Below are 18,569 nucleotides of genomic sequence, written 5' to 3' on the forward strand. Positions count from 1 at the left end.
GTTGACCTGAAAGACTTCAGTCTTTCTGTCAGTAACCTTACCTGTCTTGAACTGGGGCTGTGCTCAGAAGGGAAGATACTAAAGCTTCTCCATCTGATTTCAGAACAGGGCAGATTTAGGACCTTATGGTTGGTTTTTATTTTTACTTTTTTAATATTAGTTATGGAAAATCTTTTTGTCTCCACTCATTTTCTTAGCTATCTGCCTGCTGCAGGCTAGAAATCAGCTGGTAAGATTTTAGATTACCACAACTTAATCCTTCAGTCCCTAAGAGACATTTTGAGAATCTGTCTGATAAGATTTTATGCTGTGGATTTGGGAGACCTGGGCAGAGCTAATGATTGCTCACATGCTCACATGTGCTGCAGGGTGGTGGTGCACCTCCTCACTCCTTCGTTGGCCCCTGTTGCATCCCGTGTTATCACCACTGAACTATGCTGAAGTTGTTTCCCTACTCGTCTCTGATCAGCTACTACCCATCTGATGCTGTACCTTTCTCTATTCACTTTCAGACTTTTTCTGTCTGGAACTGGCTGTGTCTCTCTGCTGATTTTATCTATGACCTTCAGTATAATAGAAATTGAAGTGGTTTCTCTTTTTTTTTTTTTTTTCTCTCCTGAAGTGTTGTATATTCAGCAAGAGATTGATTGGCAGTAGTTAATTCATATTCAGTTCTTTTACGCAATTGCTCTCTAACCTTCAAAACTTTCCCTCTCCCTCTAAACCCAACAAAACAAAACCCACACAACTTACCTATTCCAGGCATTGCTGTTCTCCCAGAACTCATAAACAATGAAGCGGGAATCATTTGGAAGTTTCTGTATGGAAACACTAGGAAATGGAGGGCAGAACAAATTGAGTCAAGTGTAACAGAGCTATTGCACATATGCATCTTTTCCCACGTGCCTTAAGAGTATGAATCAAATACAGGGATTTTTGAAAGAAAAATGCAACAAAACAACAATTGAACACTTCATGAATTTTGAGAAGAAAGCTGCAAATTATCTGAGCTTTTTTTTTTTTTAAAAAAAAAAAAACATTATGAGATTTTAAAGGGTACTTTCATGGCTTTTTATTTATTAACTTTTAATACTAGTAACTTTTATGATGGACTCATTTATGAAGCTCATTTTTCATATTGCTCCATTAGTGTCATTTATCCAAAGCAATGCCAATCAGTAATACGGAAAATTAATCAGACAACTGGTTCAAAGTAAATCAACTTATATAGCCCATTGCACGTAGAGAACAGTTCAAGGAGGTTTAGAGAGTGACTTGTGCACCTCCACTGAGGATTTACTTTGTGAAGTTTGCCCTGTTCTGTGAGGGGTACCCTAGGTGCCTTGGAAGCAAATAGCAGCAGAGAATAAAGACAGGTCGATGTCTATGGAAGATAAGCTATGAAAATAATAACTTTTGCTATTATTTACTTGTTTTTATGCTATTCAGGTTATTTATCATGAGTAAAAGGTGACCCATTAAATACTTCTCATCCTCTACACAGAATCATCCTGCTTATTATCCTGAGCATATGAGCTTTATTACATGTAGGGTAGTTATGCATTTGGGTACTCAAAGTGGTGTTTAGATGTATAGCACAATAAACATATATATGTATTTCTCCGAGTACCCGAGATTTCTCTGATCTTGCTACTGATGTGCTTGAAAACTGGTCTCTGATTATGTTTAACACCATAATATGTAATGAATTTATAGGAATGACTAGATTTTTCCTGCTATATGCAAAAGTACATTGTAAAATATCAAAAATTATCAAGAACTGTTGGGGAAAAAAAAATCATGTCAAAAGCATAAACTCAAAACCAACCAGTAGGTGGCATTGCAGACTTACCAAATGCCTGTAAACTTCGGAAGGAAAGTAAGTTTTTGCCATCGTTTATTAAGTTGTATTCTGAAGTGGTGTAAGCTCTCTCCCTGACAGGTCTGCATCGCTGCAGCGTTTTGTTGGATGCTCATTTTCAGAAGGATGGCGAGTGTCGGTCTTTGTTCTTCCAGCTAACTTTTATTTTTCTGGTTTGTGTGAACACTACTGATACGATCATCGTAAGCGTGATGATCTCGTAGCAGTAAGACGCACAAATTAGGGATGTGGCAGGCAGCCACTGAAGCCTTTGAATATATAGGAACCATATTGTGTACACACTATAAAAATATCTATTTCATCGTGGTCTACATAGTCATAGTGGTACACATAGTGGAAATGCGTATGTTAGTAGCTTTCTCAAGTCTGTTAAATTTAGAAATTCAGTACAGTGGTGAGTCACTGAAACTTATTCTTAACTCAGTTCTAATATTTTCGTTCATTCTAAAAGGAACAAAGCAAAAATACACTTTGTTTTAATGAAAATTTTGCTTTTTATTTTTTTTCATTCTTTATTATGAATGATATTTTATTTTATTTTTAATGACAACTTAAGGGAAAGATATTGAAAGCTTCCAAGCAAAGAAGTGGCAAACAAATTGCTACATTGCTCACTTACCAGGTGAGCACAAATGCTGGATGGCAAATACAGTTTTCCAGTAAAGGTGAAACCTTAGGAGCTTCCAGAAGCTGTGAACTGGCAACCTGCAGAGCCTTTAAAAATTTTGTAGTATCTTCGGTATATCCTGTATGGCTTTGGTGGGGGGATTGTACACAGAAGCAGGATTTTTTTCACAGCAAGATTCAACATTTTTGAACATTTTCTGATGAAAGTTCACATATCTGCTTCAACATCCCTTTCTGATTTTTGGTGTCTTTGAAAAGTTCTGTCTTAATACACATGCATAACCAGCCAGGAAAGAAGATACTACAGGTTCTTCATTAATAATCCATCTTTGCTTAAAGGTTATTCAAGAAAATAGATTATATCCCTGTGTTTGGCCCCAGGAGAGTAGCATTGTACTTACTGCAAGCAGCCGCCCTGAGCAGAAGCAGACTCCACGTACTGCTTCAGAGCAAGACGAAATTCCTCGATTTCCTCTTCTACCACTGACATTTGACGTTGAACAATCATTATGTGCTGGTGCAAAAATAAATAAATAAATAACATAGATAAATAACATATGTATATGTATGTATATTGCCATATCATCCTATGACACCCTTATACTTTAAACTAAGAAAAGTCTACTACAAAACAACAGAAAATGAAATTATCAAAGAAAACCCACAGAAGTTCCTTTGAAGTTTGCAGTCCCTGTTTTAGACCTAAAATAGAGAAGCAGAATTGCTTGTGGGATTGGCAGTACAGAAGACCTATTTATACTGAATAATTGTGATTATTATTTAGCTGTCATAAGTAGTTTACACACTGATTCAACCACTGAAGCTTGTTAACTTTACCAATGAAGTATATAAAGAAAGTCCATGTGCTTCCTAATTAGCACATCTTGACCTTTTGCACACATTTTGACTCATTTCTGCTTTGATTTTCAATACTGTTGTCTCACGGATTTCACAAGCAATCTGTCTAGCAATATTGTATAATCTCTTTTGGCTCTGAAATTTCAAAAATATTCAAATACATTAGCGCTCCTATATTCAGGGCTTTGAACCTAACAAAATGCAAATCAAATGCATTTGAAAAAATATCCAAAATAGATGATCCATAAAATTCCTTATTTTATCACAGAGTTACAAAGTTGTGGGGTCTCCTCCTTGGAGCCCTTCAGCAGCCGCCTGGACGTGGTGCTGGGCACCCTGCTCTGGGTGTCCCTGCTTGGGCACAGGTGGCACCAGGTGGCTCCAGAGGGCCCTGCCAGCCTCAGCCATCCTGGGATTTTATGTTTATTGCTTTATGCTTGATGCTCTCCCATCCTTCTTGATAAGGTTTCCTATGGCAGATTTGGCAGGAAGGGAGACTGTACTATATTTGAAGTATGTATGTAGTATTAGATGATCAGGAGCAGAGAAGCTTAAATCTCATAGACTCTTTTGCCAAATCTGGTAAATCTTGCTAATGATGCCTTTTTCCTTTTTACAGAAGCTGAGTTTTTGTCTGATTGTATCCTCTGAAAATAATATAAAAAATAGCATGAGATTTTTGCCTGGGTATTTTAAATTTTATTCTGTTGCCTCTTACACAACGTATTCTGCTGACTAAAATGAATTATTTTTTAACAGAGATAGGGTGAGACTGTCATGTCAATACCTAGCATTGAAAATCAAACATTTATTATCTTGAAGAACACTTACAGATCTTGCATTTTCTTCCAAAACTTCTTCTTCAAATGGCTCAAGCTTTAAGTCCTTACAGGCAAATAAAAAGGAAGAAAAAAAAAGTGTAAGTGCTGAAATACTACAGATGTATTCTAGTCTTAGCTTTTAACAAACTATTCCAGTGCTTAGCTTCTGTTATATATCCAGAAATTATAATTAAATTTCTTCTTTATCAGCTGTAAGCCAAACACAAGCATTGCTGAATCTTGTCCATTTCAGTGGTTAAATTCAACCCAGGCTGTTTGTAAAGTTATTTTTATTTTTATTTTTTTTTATAATGCTGAGTAGGTAGCTTTTCATTTGTAGCTAATCCCCTTGTTCATAAATGTACGTTGGACTTCAGAGAAGAGAGATGTGACATGGAGAGGAGCAAGGATGGTAATTTGAAATAAACTCTCAGCTCCTATTATATCATCAGAAAACTTTATACAAATGAAACTTCTTTATGTGTGTTGTTTATACATGTAAGTAACTACTTTCTAGCATGGAAAACACATTCACAATGCTTCAGGTGAGATTTCTGATCTGATGCCTCTGAGGACAGATGGAGCAGCAGCAAACAGATGCCTTAGTGAGGAAGCAGTGTGCTGGCTGAACACACAACTGGGTGCGTGCTCCATGAGTCAGTGATTCATGCAAACACCATCCAGCACTGCACACAAAATTAACGTTTTTGTACTAGGAACTCACAGTACTCGCTAACCCAGCGACATATGGATGTTCTAGTGCCTGAACCCCACACACAACTATTTGCAATAGCAGCTGGAGCAAAAATCAGTGCTAGTGATGCTTCGCTTCTTCTTGCAAACATTTCTTGTGCCACAAAGATTAAAAAAAATGAGCCTACAGCCGAGTGAGGATTGATTTATCTCAGGTAGCAGGCATTTTGCCGGCACAAATCCCCTACTGGCTGCAAAGCCACCGAGAGGTGGGTGGGTGGAATTAAGATGGACACAGGGACTCCAGCAGCGGCAGCCACACATGAGCTGCTGTGCAGCTGTACCCATCCTGCAGGCCTTGCATCGAACATTAAGGAGTGATGGGGAATTTTGATAGCTCATTTGTCAGCGCAGGCACCTCAGATAGTCCCTGAGGGAAAATGCATATTCCTGTGGTTCTCCTATATTTTCAATGCAAACTTTTTCTGGGGAAAGTTATGGAAAAAAGAAGCAAGGAATGACTCAAGTTGTACTGGAAACTGTCTCTTAGGACAGCGAGATTATATTTTTTCGGTATAACTTTAGAATTTGATGGAAAGAAATGACTTATGAGACTTATTCGTGGTTAAGTTCACCTTTGACAGAAGACAGATTGAGTTAGACAGCACTTTTAAGAGGCAGTTTTCCTTGCTTCTTCTCCTGCTCTTCTTTATCCCCCCCCAAACAAACAAACAACAAAAAAACCTCACCACACAGCGACATAAACCGACTTTTAAAACCTAAGGTAGCAACAAATATGAGTGGAAAAAAGATATTAAATAGACATTTTCTGTACAGACTAATGCTACTCATCCTTTTACAAGCCATTGGAAGCCTTGGTATCATTGGATTAGAGGCGGGTCATTGCCAGACTTCCCAGCATAAGTAAAGGCGACAATATCCTCCAGTCATACAGAAATGTGATATCAGATGTTTATAAATAGTTGTGTCCACGGTGATGCAAAAGGGAAGTGTGTGAAAAGCTGCCAGTGGTAAGACTGTGGTGTATTCCTTGTGGTGAACTCAGTTTCTCATGGTGGGGCTTGTGGATGGGGAATAAGTAGTTATGAAAATGTCCAGTAATTTTTTTTTTCAGATTTTTTTATATAATTTTGATTAAATTCATCAGAAAAACTTTGCCTATGGAGTTGGGTTGAGTTTGTGGAAGGGAAAGCATGCACAAAACCCAAACTTTTGGCTCAAGATTTATGTTTTTATTTCTTTTTTAAATTGGAAGCTACGCTTCCATTTTCAAGTTGTTATGTGTTTTGTAGGAAGGGTTAAAATCCCTCAAAGCAAAATAAAATGCTTATTTTTAAATTTGCCATTTTGTTTTGTCAAAATGAGTTATTTTTGTTTTTATCTAGAAAACCAAAAAATTAGTTAATCTCATAGCTTTACATGGAGCCTGAGCTTTATCTTGTATTTTAGCTTTTTTCTTCCAAACTGTGTTACTCAGGCGACAAACTTAACTATCCCTGAATGATGTTTTTGTATGTTATTACTGTTACATGCATGGAGTGTGCTTTGTATACATACAGTATGTGCACATACAACATTAAAGACACTTGACAATTTGTCAACTCCAAAAATAAGTGCTGTAAATATTTAGTAGATCGTGCTCTCACGAAACAGGAATGAAGAAGGTAAAAGGAAAATGTAGGCATATAATGAATGTTAGCTCACTTAGGTAGTGTTGAAGTTTCAGGCATTATTGATTGGGAAGATTGTCACTGGGATGTTGACAAGCATTTGTGGTTTCAGGATTGCACCATAAATTTTTACTGAGAGTGAGCGAACAACCAGAAGAACAGAAATGCACACCTTCTTTTCCAGCCTGTCAATCAGCTTCTGGAGTCTGTTTATCTGGGTCATCCACTGGCTGTCTTCCTCAGTCCAGCCTTTGTAAAACACAAATGATGAAGAGTAAAATATTACTAAATGCTGGAACGTAGTATATTCATTTATTTTGTAGAAATGTTTAACTTAGCTTGCAAATTATTTTGTTTCTCAAAAGAATGTGCTGCAATTATTTCAGTGTTCATTTTGGTGTAACTAAGGCAAAGCATGATTTTGTCTGTATGAATGATTTTCTTTCTTCTTAAGATACAGTAGAAATCCAACACAGAAAGAAAACTGCATGCTGATGTTACTCTGGGCTGATGTTTCCCTGGGCTGCATTAGGCAAAGTATCACAAGCAAGTCAACGGAGGTGATCCTACCCCTCTGCTCAGCACTGGTAAGGCCACACCTGCAGGAGTGTGTCCAGTTCTGGGGGCCTCCAGTACAAGAGAGACCTGGACATACTGGAGAGAGTCCAGCAAAGGGCCATGAAGATGATGAAGGGCCTGGAGCAGCTCTCCTAGAAGGAAAGGGGCTGGGACTGCTCAGCCTGGGGAAGAGGAGGCCCAGGGGATCTCATCACTGTCTGCACATCCCTGAGGGGAGGGTGCAGGGAGGACGGAGCCATGCTGTGATTATTTTCAAATATATCCCACAGATGCTGCATCAGATTTTTTTTTGTATAACCTTTAACAATTTAATAAATGAAATACTTCTTTTCCTTCAGATTTTGTATTTTCCTTTTCTGTTTCTCATTTGTTCCCCTCAGCTGGGATGTAAGTCATCCCATGAGAATTTGCTTCTGTATAAGTTATGTCCTCACTGTTTCTCTCTTATCTACAGGCTATAAATATTACCTAAGAAATGCTGGCTCAACCACCAGCCCCAAAACAATATCCCAATTTGGCCCCTATTTACATATATATATTTTTTTTTTGCTTCATATCTTTGGCTACATTTATTTTCCCTACAGTTTGAGTTAATATCTCCTGTATTAAATTGAAGGTTTCTGCCAGTAAAGCACCTGAATGAGTTCGCACATCTATATTAAAGCTTTGAGAGGAAGATAAACATATATTTTTCTCTGTGTGTGTGTTTATGCATATGTTTTGTATATATTTAAAATGCGACATGCTTTACCTGTGTTAAAATGAGGGCTGTTTGGCGATAGGCTGTTGTTCCTTTGCAGCCTTCGAGCTGAGCGTTTTTCTGGCCACTGAACTGAGAGCACCTCTGGTTTTGTTGGACCTTGTCTACACAGAAACACAAGACAGTTCATAAGGTAATGTGTGTGGGAGAGCATGTCTCCTCTTTTTGTTTTCAGAAATATGTTTTAACATCCTTGTATCTGCTCCTTTAAATTAAAAAAGGACACAGAACTACTGAGGCTACTGAATTCTTTTCTAGATTTTCACTACAAATAATCACTTCTGTTTTTAATGACTTTAATGACTAGACTAGATCACTAGGCATTAAAGATGGGAAAAAAAGGGAAGGTTATGTTGTCCTAAACCTATCTTTTAGGGAAGGAAAACTTGAGGTCTGACAGTGATGTGGTTCTTCCCCAGCCTGAGGAGCCAGTCCTCCAGTGTCTTCTTGTGGTTCATGAGTTTTCTCTCACCTCTGCAGTGGAACTGGGATCATAAGAGGAGCTGAACATGAGAGATGAACTTTAAATTGAGAAGATTTAACTATATTAAGGAGATATTTTAGGATGGTACTTGCTGCAGCACACGAACAGGATAAAATCTCTTAACTGTAAGCCAAATTATGGCAGTTCCCCAGTGTGAAGACTCTTAAATTAGCTTAGGAGTGCCTTAGTGGGTCAGACAGTTTGCCCCTCAGTTAAGTTAAGCATAATTAAAGATGATTTTACAAAAGGTCTCAGGCATCTGCAGTACAAAATAACCCCATTTTCTCCAAAATAGCTGTAGTTAAAGTTCTGACTCTGTCTGGCTTTTCTATTGCTACCTCAGAAAATGGGGATTATATTTGGCTCAAAAGTATCACAGTTCCTTATCCTATACACGCAAGTTGGTGGGTTGAGTTACAAAGATACTTCCCACACTTTTTTCTAGATACTTTTTCTACAGGGACTATCCTAAAAGGCAAGTCAGAGAAGAAGCCTGTGATTACTGCAGAGGATGGTTAAGCTCTAGCTCTGAACTGGCCATTAGAGACTTCTTTCTCTCCTACCAAGTGTGTGGGGAGCCTAGAAAGAAGTACACATGAATAGATGGGTACTTATACTGTGCATACCCTGTACACCCCCATCCTCCAAAACCTGCTTGATCCTGTGGTCAAGCTGCCAGCACAAAACCCCACCCAGCATGTCATCCATGTACTTCAGAAACCTCATATCCAACAGCAAAGCAATCAAGAAAATGTCATTTCCAATAAAAAGCTTTGTGTTTTGAAACATACGAAGCACTGAGTTCTTCTTTGCCCTTGAAAAAACAGTTTGTACTTTGCTTTCACTATCATCTTAAACTATAACATACCAAGGAAAACAAATCCATGAAGCCAAGTTCTTACAAATTCTCATCTATGAGGTGATGCTATTAAATTCAGCTAAACCTGTATATAGATTGCGCAGGTGATGGAGAAATTATAGACTTAAGTGTAAACCAATATTGTAGGCCCCATGTTACAGCAAGACGCTGGCTGTTTCTCAATGTTGGACTGTTGTGCAAACAGGATTGAAAAAAAAAAAAAAAACACAAAACAACAACATAAAGCTGGAAGAAGCAAACAAGGAGGCAGTCAATGATGTTGGTAATTTCAGAGCTCTTCACCTTGCATTGCTCTGGTTTCTGCATTTGATACGAAATAGTCAATGGATTTTACAAGAAGTCAAAGGAGGTAGGGTGCAACAAAATGATCTCACTCAGCAGTTTCTCAGTTCTACATGCAGCCCACTATAGGATCAGAGTGGAAACTGTCTATTCAATTTGAGGAAAACTCCTATTACTATCAATGAGTTCCATTGTGGAATAAAAAATATCCTAATTTCTCTGGTGATTCCCTACATCAGGGTGCTGGATGAAACATTAAATGGTCTCGGAGGTTGGTGGTGACCCCACTCACCCCTCGTGCCCATCACTGCAGTTTGCTGACCTTTCCTGCCGAGTCTGCTCCTCCGTGGTCTCCATGGCACACTCCAAGGAGGTCTGGAGGGACTGAAGCTGGTTCAGTGTCTCCTTCAGAAGAAAGCGAGTCACAAACTGCTCCAAATTAGAAGCTTCCTGATAGTCCTAAAAATTGAATTAAAAAAAGAAAAAAAGAAAAAAAGAAAAAAAGAAAAAAAGAAAAAAGAGAAAAAGAAAAAAGAAAAAAGGAAAAAAAGAAAAAAGGAAAAAAAAAAAAAGGAAAAGGTAAGGATCTGCCTACTGTTAGAAATATGAGAGGAAAGATTCAGGTTTAGTTCAGAAAGGAGGCAGCTGGATGTTTTGGTGTTTATACATGCAAACTGCACAGGCAACCTGTATGCTTATGGATGAAAAGATCTCTGAATTTTCAGGTACGGATGCTGAATCCACCCAAGCTCAGAGAGGCCCAGGTACACACTTCCACAACATTGTTTCTACTAAAAAAAAGTCTACCTTTCTTGCACATTTCCTAACTCCAGTTGATTGCAGTACCACATTACTTCTTAAGTATGGAAAAAACAAGATATGACTGACAGCTATAGAAGTGAATTTAAAATTTTTATTCACATTGACTCTTGTAAAAAGCCATTTATCTAGTCAAGTGGCCTGTCTCTCTCCCATTGATTACAGGAAGATGCTTTGAGCAGGACACGTGTTGAGGGATGCTGCCTTGAAGTGCACCAGCAGTTTGGCTCAAGGACTGCCAGTGCCAGAAATAGCGTCTTTTGAATGTTGCAGTCCTTGACAGACTTTTGTTCCTGTAATTTGCTTAATTATTTTTGAAACTGTATATCTACATATTTCATAATTATATGAAATGTGTCTAAGTGTTCTTTCAGTTGAAACTTGCTTATTATTGTACCTATATTTATCAGTCTGTAATGTTTCTTTGTACAACTACATTTTCAGTATATTTAATGTGTTCAAAAATATTTGTGCCTATTTTGCTTATATAATTAGATAGAGGTTTTGCCCTTGTAATTATTCTTTGATAGAGATATTTTATTTCTGGCGGAACTGAGAAGTTCAGACCGGTCTGTGACTTAAAGCCCTTGTACCTCTTTCACCAGGTTCCTTGTATCCATGATTTCATTTCTTTTTTTCCTTTCCTTTCCTTTCCTTTCCTTTCCTTTCCTTTCCTTTCCTTTCCTTTCCTTTCCTTTCCTTTCCTTTCCTTTCCTTTCCTTTCCTTTCCTTTCCTTTCCTTTCCTTTCCTTTCCTTTCCTTTCCTTTCCTTTCCTTTCCTTTCCTTTCCTTTCCTTTCCTTTCCTTTCCTTTCCTTTCCTTTCCTTTCCTTTCCTTTCCTTTCCTTTCCTTTCCTTTCCTTTCCTTTCCTTTCCTTTCCTTTCCTTTCCTTTCCTTTCCTTTCCTTTCCTTTTTTTTTTTTTTTCTCCCATTCTTCCAGGTTTTCCTCCCTCAGCATTTACAGGCAGTAGAACATTCAGCACAATGATGCCCATCTGGGTTTTTCTTTTAACTTGTTAATGAACCTAGTTTTTGTCTTGTTCTGGGCCAGCGTAAGTCATGCCCTGATTTGAAAGTTTCACTTGATCCCATCAAGATCTGCAACAAAATCAGCTCCATGTTTGAACACAGGCTTAAAACAGAAAAATGTCTTTGAAAAATTCATAGAGCTGCTCTCTCCATCACACAAGGAATCAGATTTTAAGCTCTTCCCTTGTCTTCCCAATGTGAATTACAGCTGAAATGTCTTTCTGACTTTTAGACTTCTCTTTGAATTTGCTTGATTTTTGCATGTACATGTTTGTAATCAGAACACAAATATGGGATGTTTTGAAATTTAAATGTAAAATAAAAGATTGTATGATAATTGCTTCAAAAGCACCTTCTCTCTATTCACAGTACAGGCTATTAAGCTGGTTCTTGCTGCAAGACTGCTACAGAAAACTTACATGTTGAGCCACCCATGAACCATCAGAGTTACTTATGTGACCAGGACCTTCATACTCAGCTATATTTATTTATTCTGCCTTCAAATGAATCAGGTGTGAAGCACTGACTCTATAACCAAAAGAACACCTTGTAAGAACAAGGTGTGTGAATCTGTGTAGTATGAGCAGCTAAGTAAAACCCTGCAGCTGAGATCCCTGTTAAGTTTATTTTCTCAGCTTTCACCAGTGCTTGGAAATGAACAAAACATGATAGAACTGACCGTTTCTTATAAGTTTTTAAATATTAAAGCAATATCACAAGGAGAGGAGGATAATCAGTGTGTCTTAAAATTTTGTGTATCCAAAAAGTAATCCCTACAGATACTTCTTTATAGCTTCCTGCTTGTAGTCATGGGAAGTAAGATACCAGCATGCTGAATTACAGCTTAAATGCACATCATTTTGCAAACTGCTCAGGCAGGCCCTTGCTGATGGGGGATGATATAAACAGTAGCTATGTATTACTTGCCAACACTTGTCTGAAGTTGGCTGCTTCCTAACTACTTCAGAAATGCTTTCCTGCATGTGAAAGCTCTTAATGGATTTTTAATAAGACTGACTTCAGGTTTATGCATACACCAGGATTTAGCCCTTTTTGTTCTGGTTCTGTATTCCTTTAGTTGTATCTTTACAGGCTTCCCTGTGGAAAAGGTCCTTGTGATTTCTGAAAATGGTTTAGGGCTACCTTTTCAGGTGCATAGAGTCTTTATGAAAAGAAAGGTTAGGCAGGATGCTAACATCAACTGTGGGGGTCTAGAATTATCAAAGACTTTTTCCTTTTATTTATATTTTATGAAAATATTGGTGTTTCCAACACATCATACCAGTTGGGCAAATGACTATTCAATATTTTTCTTTAATTACTAAGAGAATTAAAAAAAATAACAATAATTTCTACAGATATCATTTAAATTTCCATTTAACTTTTCATCATATTTACAAACATGGTTAATTCATAGACTGAAACCAGTGGGAATATTTCCATTGCTTTAAATGGGGTGTCTCTGTATACCCCTATCAAAGGGTTCAACAGGCAACATCCGTTCCGCATGGATTTGATGTGGCTCCCATGTAAGTGGGATTTTAAGGTTTGACCACCTTGCTGGTGTCCCAACTCCTACTCAGTGACAGCTAACTACTCCTAATGGTCCTTGTAAAATTCTTTTGTAAAAAAGATTATGCAAGGAAGTACTTTGCATATATAAATCATTAACATTATCATAATTCAAGCCATGGAGGGAAAAAGACTTTCAGTTACAATTCCAATTACATCTCAACTGCAATTCTTAGCAATGAGGAATTACCAACCATGCTTTGTCATTTCACCATTCTCTTTCCTATAGAAAAAGACCTTAATTTCCATTTTGCTAAATGGGCACTCTTACAGCATTTCACCAGATGAAAGAAAATGTTAATTTTGAATTAAGAAAAGTGTGTACCAATTTATTAAGTGTATATTATGTTAGAATCAGCTTAGCTGGCAAGCAGAGCATTTGTATTGTTAGCCTACTGCACTGCCAATTAATAATGGGACACACTGATGGCCTCTGTACATAAACTAGAAAAATGGCCCGTTTCCTGAATGTCATTAACTGTAAATTACAGTTCATTAGCATACACATTATACAGCACAACAGTTTGGGCAGTCCAAATGAAATAAGTCTGTGTTAACATATCGCTCTGGTTGTTGGTTTTACTGATTGTGAATGAATGAGGGCAATTTTCCATATCGCCTTCATCAAGAGACAACTGTGACCTTTGTGAGCAGCTAAGATATGAGTTTCTATTAATGCTAGTGAAAATACATATAATGAATGATTTCCCTGTGGAAAAGGTCACCGTGGTCTTTAAAATTGGCTTACAGCTACCTTAAAAGGTGCAGAAAAGGTTCTCCTTGTACAAAGGCGGAGTAGGCAAGGCTTAGGTGTTTCCTGAGGGAGTTTACATCTCAGAGATGCTACAGATTAAGGGACTCTCTGGATCCTCTTGAGCCCTGGTTCCAGCCCCCAACCTCTTGATAGCCCTGGTGTAGCACTGACCCATTTATCAGAAAAGCAGAAAGCTGAGATGAGGAAGGAGGGGGATGCCTGTGTTCATTTACTTGGGGCAAGCCAACTAAACATGTCTAGAAGAAAGAGAAAACTTAACCCATTTAGAATGGGTGGGATCGGAGGCAAAATCCCCACAAGCTTACTTGTAAAGGCCATCTGGCAGTCATCTAGCCCAGCCTCTGTTCAGAGCAGGGCCAACTTTTAAGCTAGGCTGCTCTGGGCTGTCCAGCTGAGCGCTGAACATCTCTGTGGATGGAGATTTTGCTGTCTCTCTGGGCAGCCTGGTCCAGTGTTGTTCCACCCTCACTGTGAAAATTATTTTCCATACATCTAGTCAGACTTTTCCTTTCTGCAAGCTGTAGCTGTTGCCTCTTGTTCTTTTGCTATGCAGCCCCAAACAATTGTGCTGCCTTCTCCACAGCACTCCTTCAGGTAGAAGAATTATGTCTTCCCTCAGCCTCTTGTCCAGTCTGAACAAATTTAGTTCCCTTGGCCTCTCCTTCCTATATTTGTTTTACTATATATTAGTTTATGTCATATAACACTATTTTACATTTTTGTACCTTATTTGTAGCACTACTTATAGCATTTATTACCGTCATATGGCTGCAATTTTCTATTTCCTATTTTATGTGTCGTATCAAAATAATTTAATAAAAAATTGCTTACATGTCTGTACAGAAAACACCCTCAAGCAACTAAAAAGTTCTTATCATTGAGTCAAAATCAGTAAAGAATAATCTATTTAAATTGTCATTGGTCATAGAAGGGCAGCAGACCTGCCCTGTATGTTTAGAGCCTACATTAATGGGATAGTGCCCCAGGTTATGATTTTAAAATGAGGTTATAAAAGTAAGCAGAGTAGCTGTGCTGAAATGAAGAACAATTCATGCCCTTTTCATTTCATTGTGTTGTCTTATGACTGCACACAAATGCAGCTTTCACAGTATCCTCTTCATAAGAGTGAGTGAATGCATGATATCTCAAACTATTAGGTAGATTCAAATTCAATTTTAAAATGTGGCACAAATGTTACAAGTTTATTAAGGTATTATATTTCAAATAAATTGCATGTTTAAAGTCTGTCTAGAGACATAACAACTTACAATGCTGATGTAAGACCAATGACATATGAATGGCCTCAAGTTGCACCAGGGGAGGTTTAGGTTGGAAATGAGGAGACATTTCTTCTCAGAAAGAGCAGTCAGGCACTGAGACAGGTTGCCCAGTGGAGTCACCGTCCCCGGGGGTGTTCAAAGAAAGGTTGGACGTGGTGCTTAGGGACATGGTCTGGTGACATTGGTAGTGGGGTGGTGGTTGGACCAGATGGTAAGTCTTTGCCAACCCTAATGATTCTATGGTTTTATAAAAAGTATCCACCAGCACTGTCTAACACTCTCCTTTACTGGGATTATTGAAAGGGTAATACAATAGTATCTTTTTACATCTTCTTACAACAATAATATGTACAAAATTCTTGCATGAATAAAAAGTAACTCTTATTTAAATCCTACTAAGACCACCAGGTAGCTTAAAGAAATGTAGCTGTGCTTTTGCTGTGTTTCATATCATCAGGTAGCAGAAATATCTGTAATACTGCTACTGGGAGAAGGTTGTAAGAATAGAAGTGTCAAAGCTGTTGGGGGTTTTGATAGATATTGACAGGAAAATGGCTAGATTTTTTTTTTCCTCCTGCTATGAAGTTATTTCTATGCACTTTCACACTTTCACGCTTAAAGACATGGTTATTAATTTAATTAATATATATATTTTTAAGACTATTAGCATATCTCTACTATCAGGAAAATTTGAACATTGTCTCCTGACCCAGTAAGTATCAAAGATCAAAAAAGATCAAAGGAGTTCCCAAGAGTTTTCATTACACTGATAAGGACCTAGAAAGAGAGGAAAGGGGTGAATCTCTGGAATATGCTTGCACAAGTTCTTAGAATTCATTGCTTGAAGCTTTTTGAGTTAATCTGCGTTTGACTTGACTCACAATAACAATCATTATATTAAATTTTATAGATAGAAAATAGTGTGCAATGAAATTCTAAAATTTCATTTAATAATGTCCCTAGATAAAAATAGCTGTTCAGTCATAGGATCCTCTCTGCCTCCTAGCAGATATATCACTATTCTGATGATATATTTAGCATACATATATATATAGTACTGTCACCAGCATCCTTCTCCTCAGGTAAGTTTACAACAAACAGCTGATAAACAGTAGAGCATATATATTTATGCAAAAAGGATCCAGACTCCAATTCTAACCCCTGGCAAGACTGTATCACAAAAAATTAGGGAATGCAGAGAAATCAACCCATAGAATTTAGGTCATGACATCCATGGTCAAAAGAAAAGATTTGTGGATGGTTCTTTTTAGACTGCATTTAATCAGTTTTATAGCTATATTAGCTGGAAGAAGGAGAATATGAGAACCAACTGTGCCTGCAAAAGGGAACAATTCCTAAAAGACAGATGCAGCAGGAGCTTAGTGACAAGTTAATTTATTACTCTGATATATTGTTGTTACCATTTTCTATCTTTGTTGAGTTTAAAAGGATTGTTGAAAAATTCCCATCAAAATTTTAACTTGCATCAAAGGCATCAGCTTTACTCCACTCTTCAATTTTCTTTTGTTCAAAACTTTTGACAATTCTTCAGGGTTCAGACAAAAAAGTCTAGTCTTTAGGACTTAATGTTTATTCAATATAACAAAGTTTTCTTTAGAATCCTCTCTCCTTATGTAGATGTAACTATGAACACTGTTAATATTTTAAAGGGGATATGCTTGGTCTGATACTACAGCTGAATGATGCACCTGTGAGAAATAGAGAAATTTCTTTGCATGGGCAGTATGTAAGGGTTTCAGATCAATTTTTTTTCCTAGAATGAAAAAAGAACTGGCTTTTATTTTATTTATTTATTTTTACTAAAATTATCTTCTTTTGTTCTTCTTTTGGCCAAAGAATTAACACCCCCCTTTTTTTTTCCCTGTAATGAGGCCAGCTTCTGTCCAGAAGGGTAGGATGTTCCTTCTCAATTCAACTTTGTATTCTTGAGGCTGGCCACTGGCAGTGCAGGTCACATAAAGGCTAATGAGTAGGCAGCCACATCTTTCACTTGCTTCCTGTCTGACTTTCCCTTTGTCTTCTCTGTGAAAACCATGAATTTACAGAAAATCTTTCAACATTCATTCCCCGATGTAGTATTACATAATAAATATTTTGTGAGGTTTTCTAATGTGATATTCAGAAAGGGTTAATTCTTCCTGAAACTCTCTCCTTTGTCTATGATTTTTTAATTGATGTCTTACACCTTCTAGATAATTATGAGATTCAAAACACCTTCTAAAAAATTACAAGAATCAAAACCCCTTGTCACTGTAGCGGAAGGACCTACAATATATGGTAAGTTAAACTAATGTAATGTTAACTGTAATTAAAAGATAGCCTGAAGCAATCAAATATACAAGAAGAATTAACTGTGAGCAGTTAAGAAACGCATTAGGTTGCAGTAATGTATTTTTATCAGTTGCCTTACACTATTAAAAATAGTCATTGCATACTGCCTTATTTCCACAGCTGCTCCCTCTGTCTTGAACTTCACTTGTCTACCTTCAGTCTCTTATGTAATCTTCATCATGAAAAGATTTATCTTTCTTTATAAGGAATAATACAAGGTGCTCCTTTTTGCTCTGCTTTTCACTTCCAATGAAATCTGGTTGCTTTGTCCACTTTAAAACATCAAAATACTAGACAGCTATGGTATTTTAGACTGAAACTGACCTGAAAAAATATAGTGATGAATGTAAGGGACAAATGAACTGGATTCAAAGCAGGATAAGCATGAATAAGCGGGATAAACTAATACCTGCCTGATATTATTCTCAGGTAGCAGGGGTGTAATACAGTTTACATTGATTCTGAAGAAGGTGCATTTGCAAAAAGTGCAATTTCAATGAGACCAAGACTATGATTCTATAAAATCTGATAATAAATTCTAGTCATGGGCAAAAACTGGTGCCAGCTGATTTAACACTAATTTTGATAAAACAAAACAACAACAAAAAAAAAACCAACAATTTGAAACTTCATTTTCACTCAAACAGAATGTTAGACATGGAGTTCTATTGTTGACATTTGCTTATCTATTTTTTTTCTTCACAGTTATTTTGTTTGGGATTATAATTTACATAATAGCTACTGTTACTATTACTCAAATATGCAATTAAAAAAATCAAGGTATTCTGGTTTATAATAGGTATCAACCTACAAAAGAGCAGTGATTTACATAATTACTATAAATGCACCATTGGTTACTAAATTGCATGTCCCTGTATTACTGTTTCAGCTCCTATAATCTTCTCTCTTACTTTGACTGGTTCTTATTTTTAGACTATTCAAGAAGTTTTCCAATAATAAGGCTGCATTGATTTCCTTAGACTTTTTTTTGAGCAAAGCAGAAAAATAAATGACTTCATAGAAGCAAAGAATTAGACTTGCTATGTCTGTCAATGAATGCAGCATCTTGTTCTTGCATAAAACACACTTCCTTTCCTACATTATTATAAGCAACATGTAAAAAGCAGTGTGTTTTGTTTTTCTTTTAATGGTGGTGGTTTTGGTTTTGTTGGTTGGTTGTTTTTG

General features: G+C 37.2%; 1 protein-coding gene across 2 annotated transcripts in view; it reads right to left on the reverse strand.

The window, feature by feature from the left end:
* The window catches only part of NECAB1 (N-terminal EF-hand calcium binding protein 1), a 59,874-nt gene that overhangs the window by 2,722 nt on the left and 38,583 nt on the right, over nt 1–18,569 (reverse strand). The window contains exons 6-11 of one of the 2 annotated variants that reach the window (XM_072034471.1): nt 9,850–10,016; nt 7,903–8,015; nt 6,745–6,821; nt 4,199–4,252; nt 2,911–3,023; nt 754–831 (exon numbers count right to left, since the gene is read on the reverse strand). In XM_072034471.1, the coding sequence (XP_071890572.1) occupies nt 754–831; nt 2,911–3,023; nt 4,199–4,252; nt 6,745–6,821; nt 7,903–8,015; nt 9,850–10,016 (602 nt within the window). The remainder of the gene's footprint in view (nt 1–753; nt 832–2,910; nt 3,024–4,198; nt 4,253–6,744; nt 6,822–7,902; nt 8,016–9,849; nt 10,017–18,569) is intronic. The other variant, XM_072034472.1, reaches the window with a different exon arrangement.

This window comes from Anas platyrhynchos, chromosome 2 (assembly GCF_047663525.1).
Source record: "Anas platyrhynchos isolate ZD024472 breed Pekin duck chromosome 2, IASCAAS_PekinDuck_T2T, whole genome shotgun sequence".
NCBI classification, from domain to species: domain Eukaryota; kingdom Metazoa; phylum Chordata; class Aves; order Anseriformes; family Anatidae; genus Anas; species Anas platyrhynchos.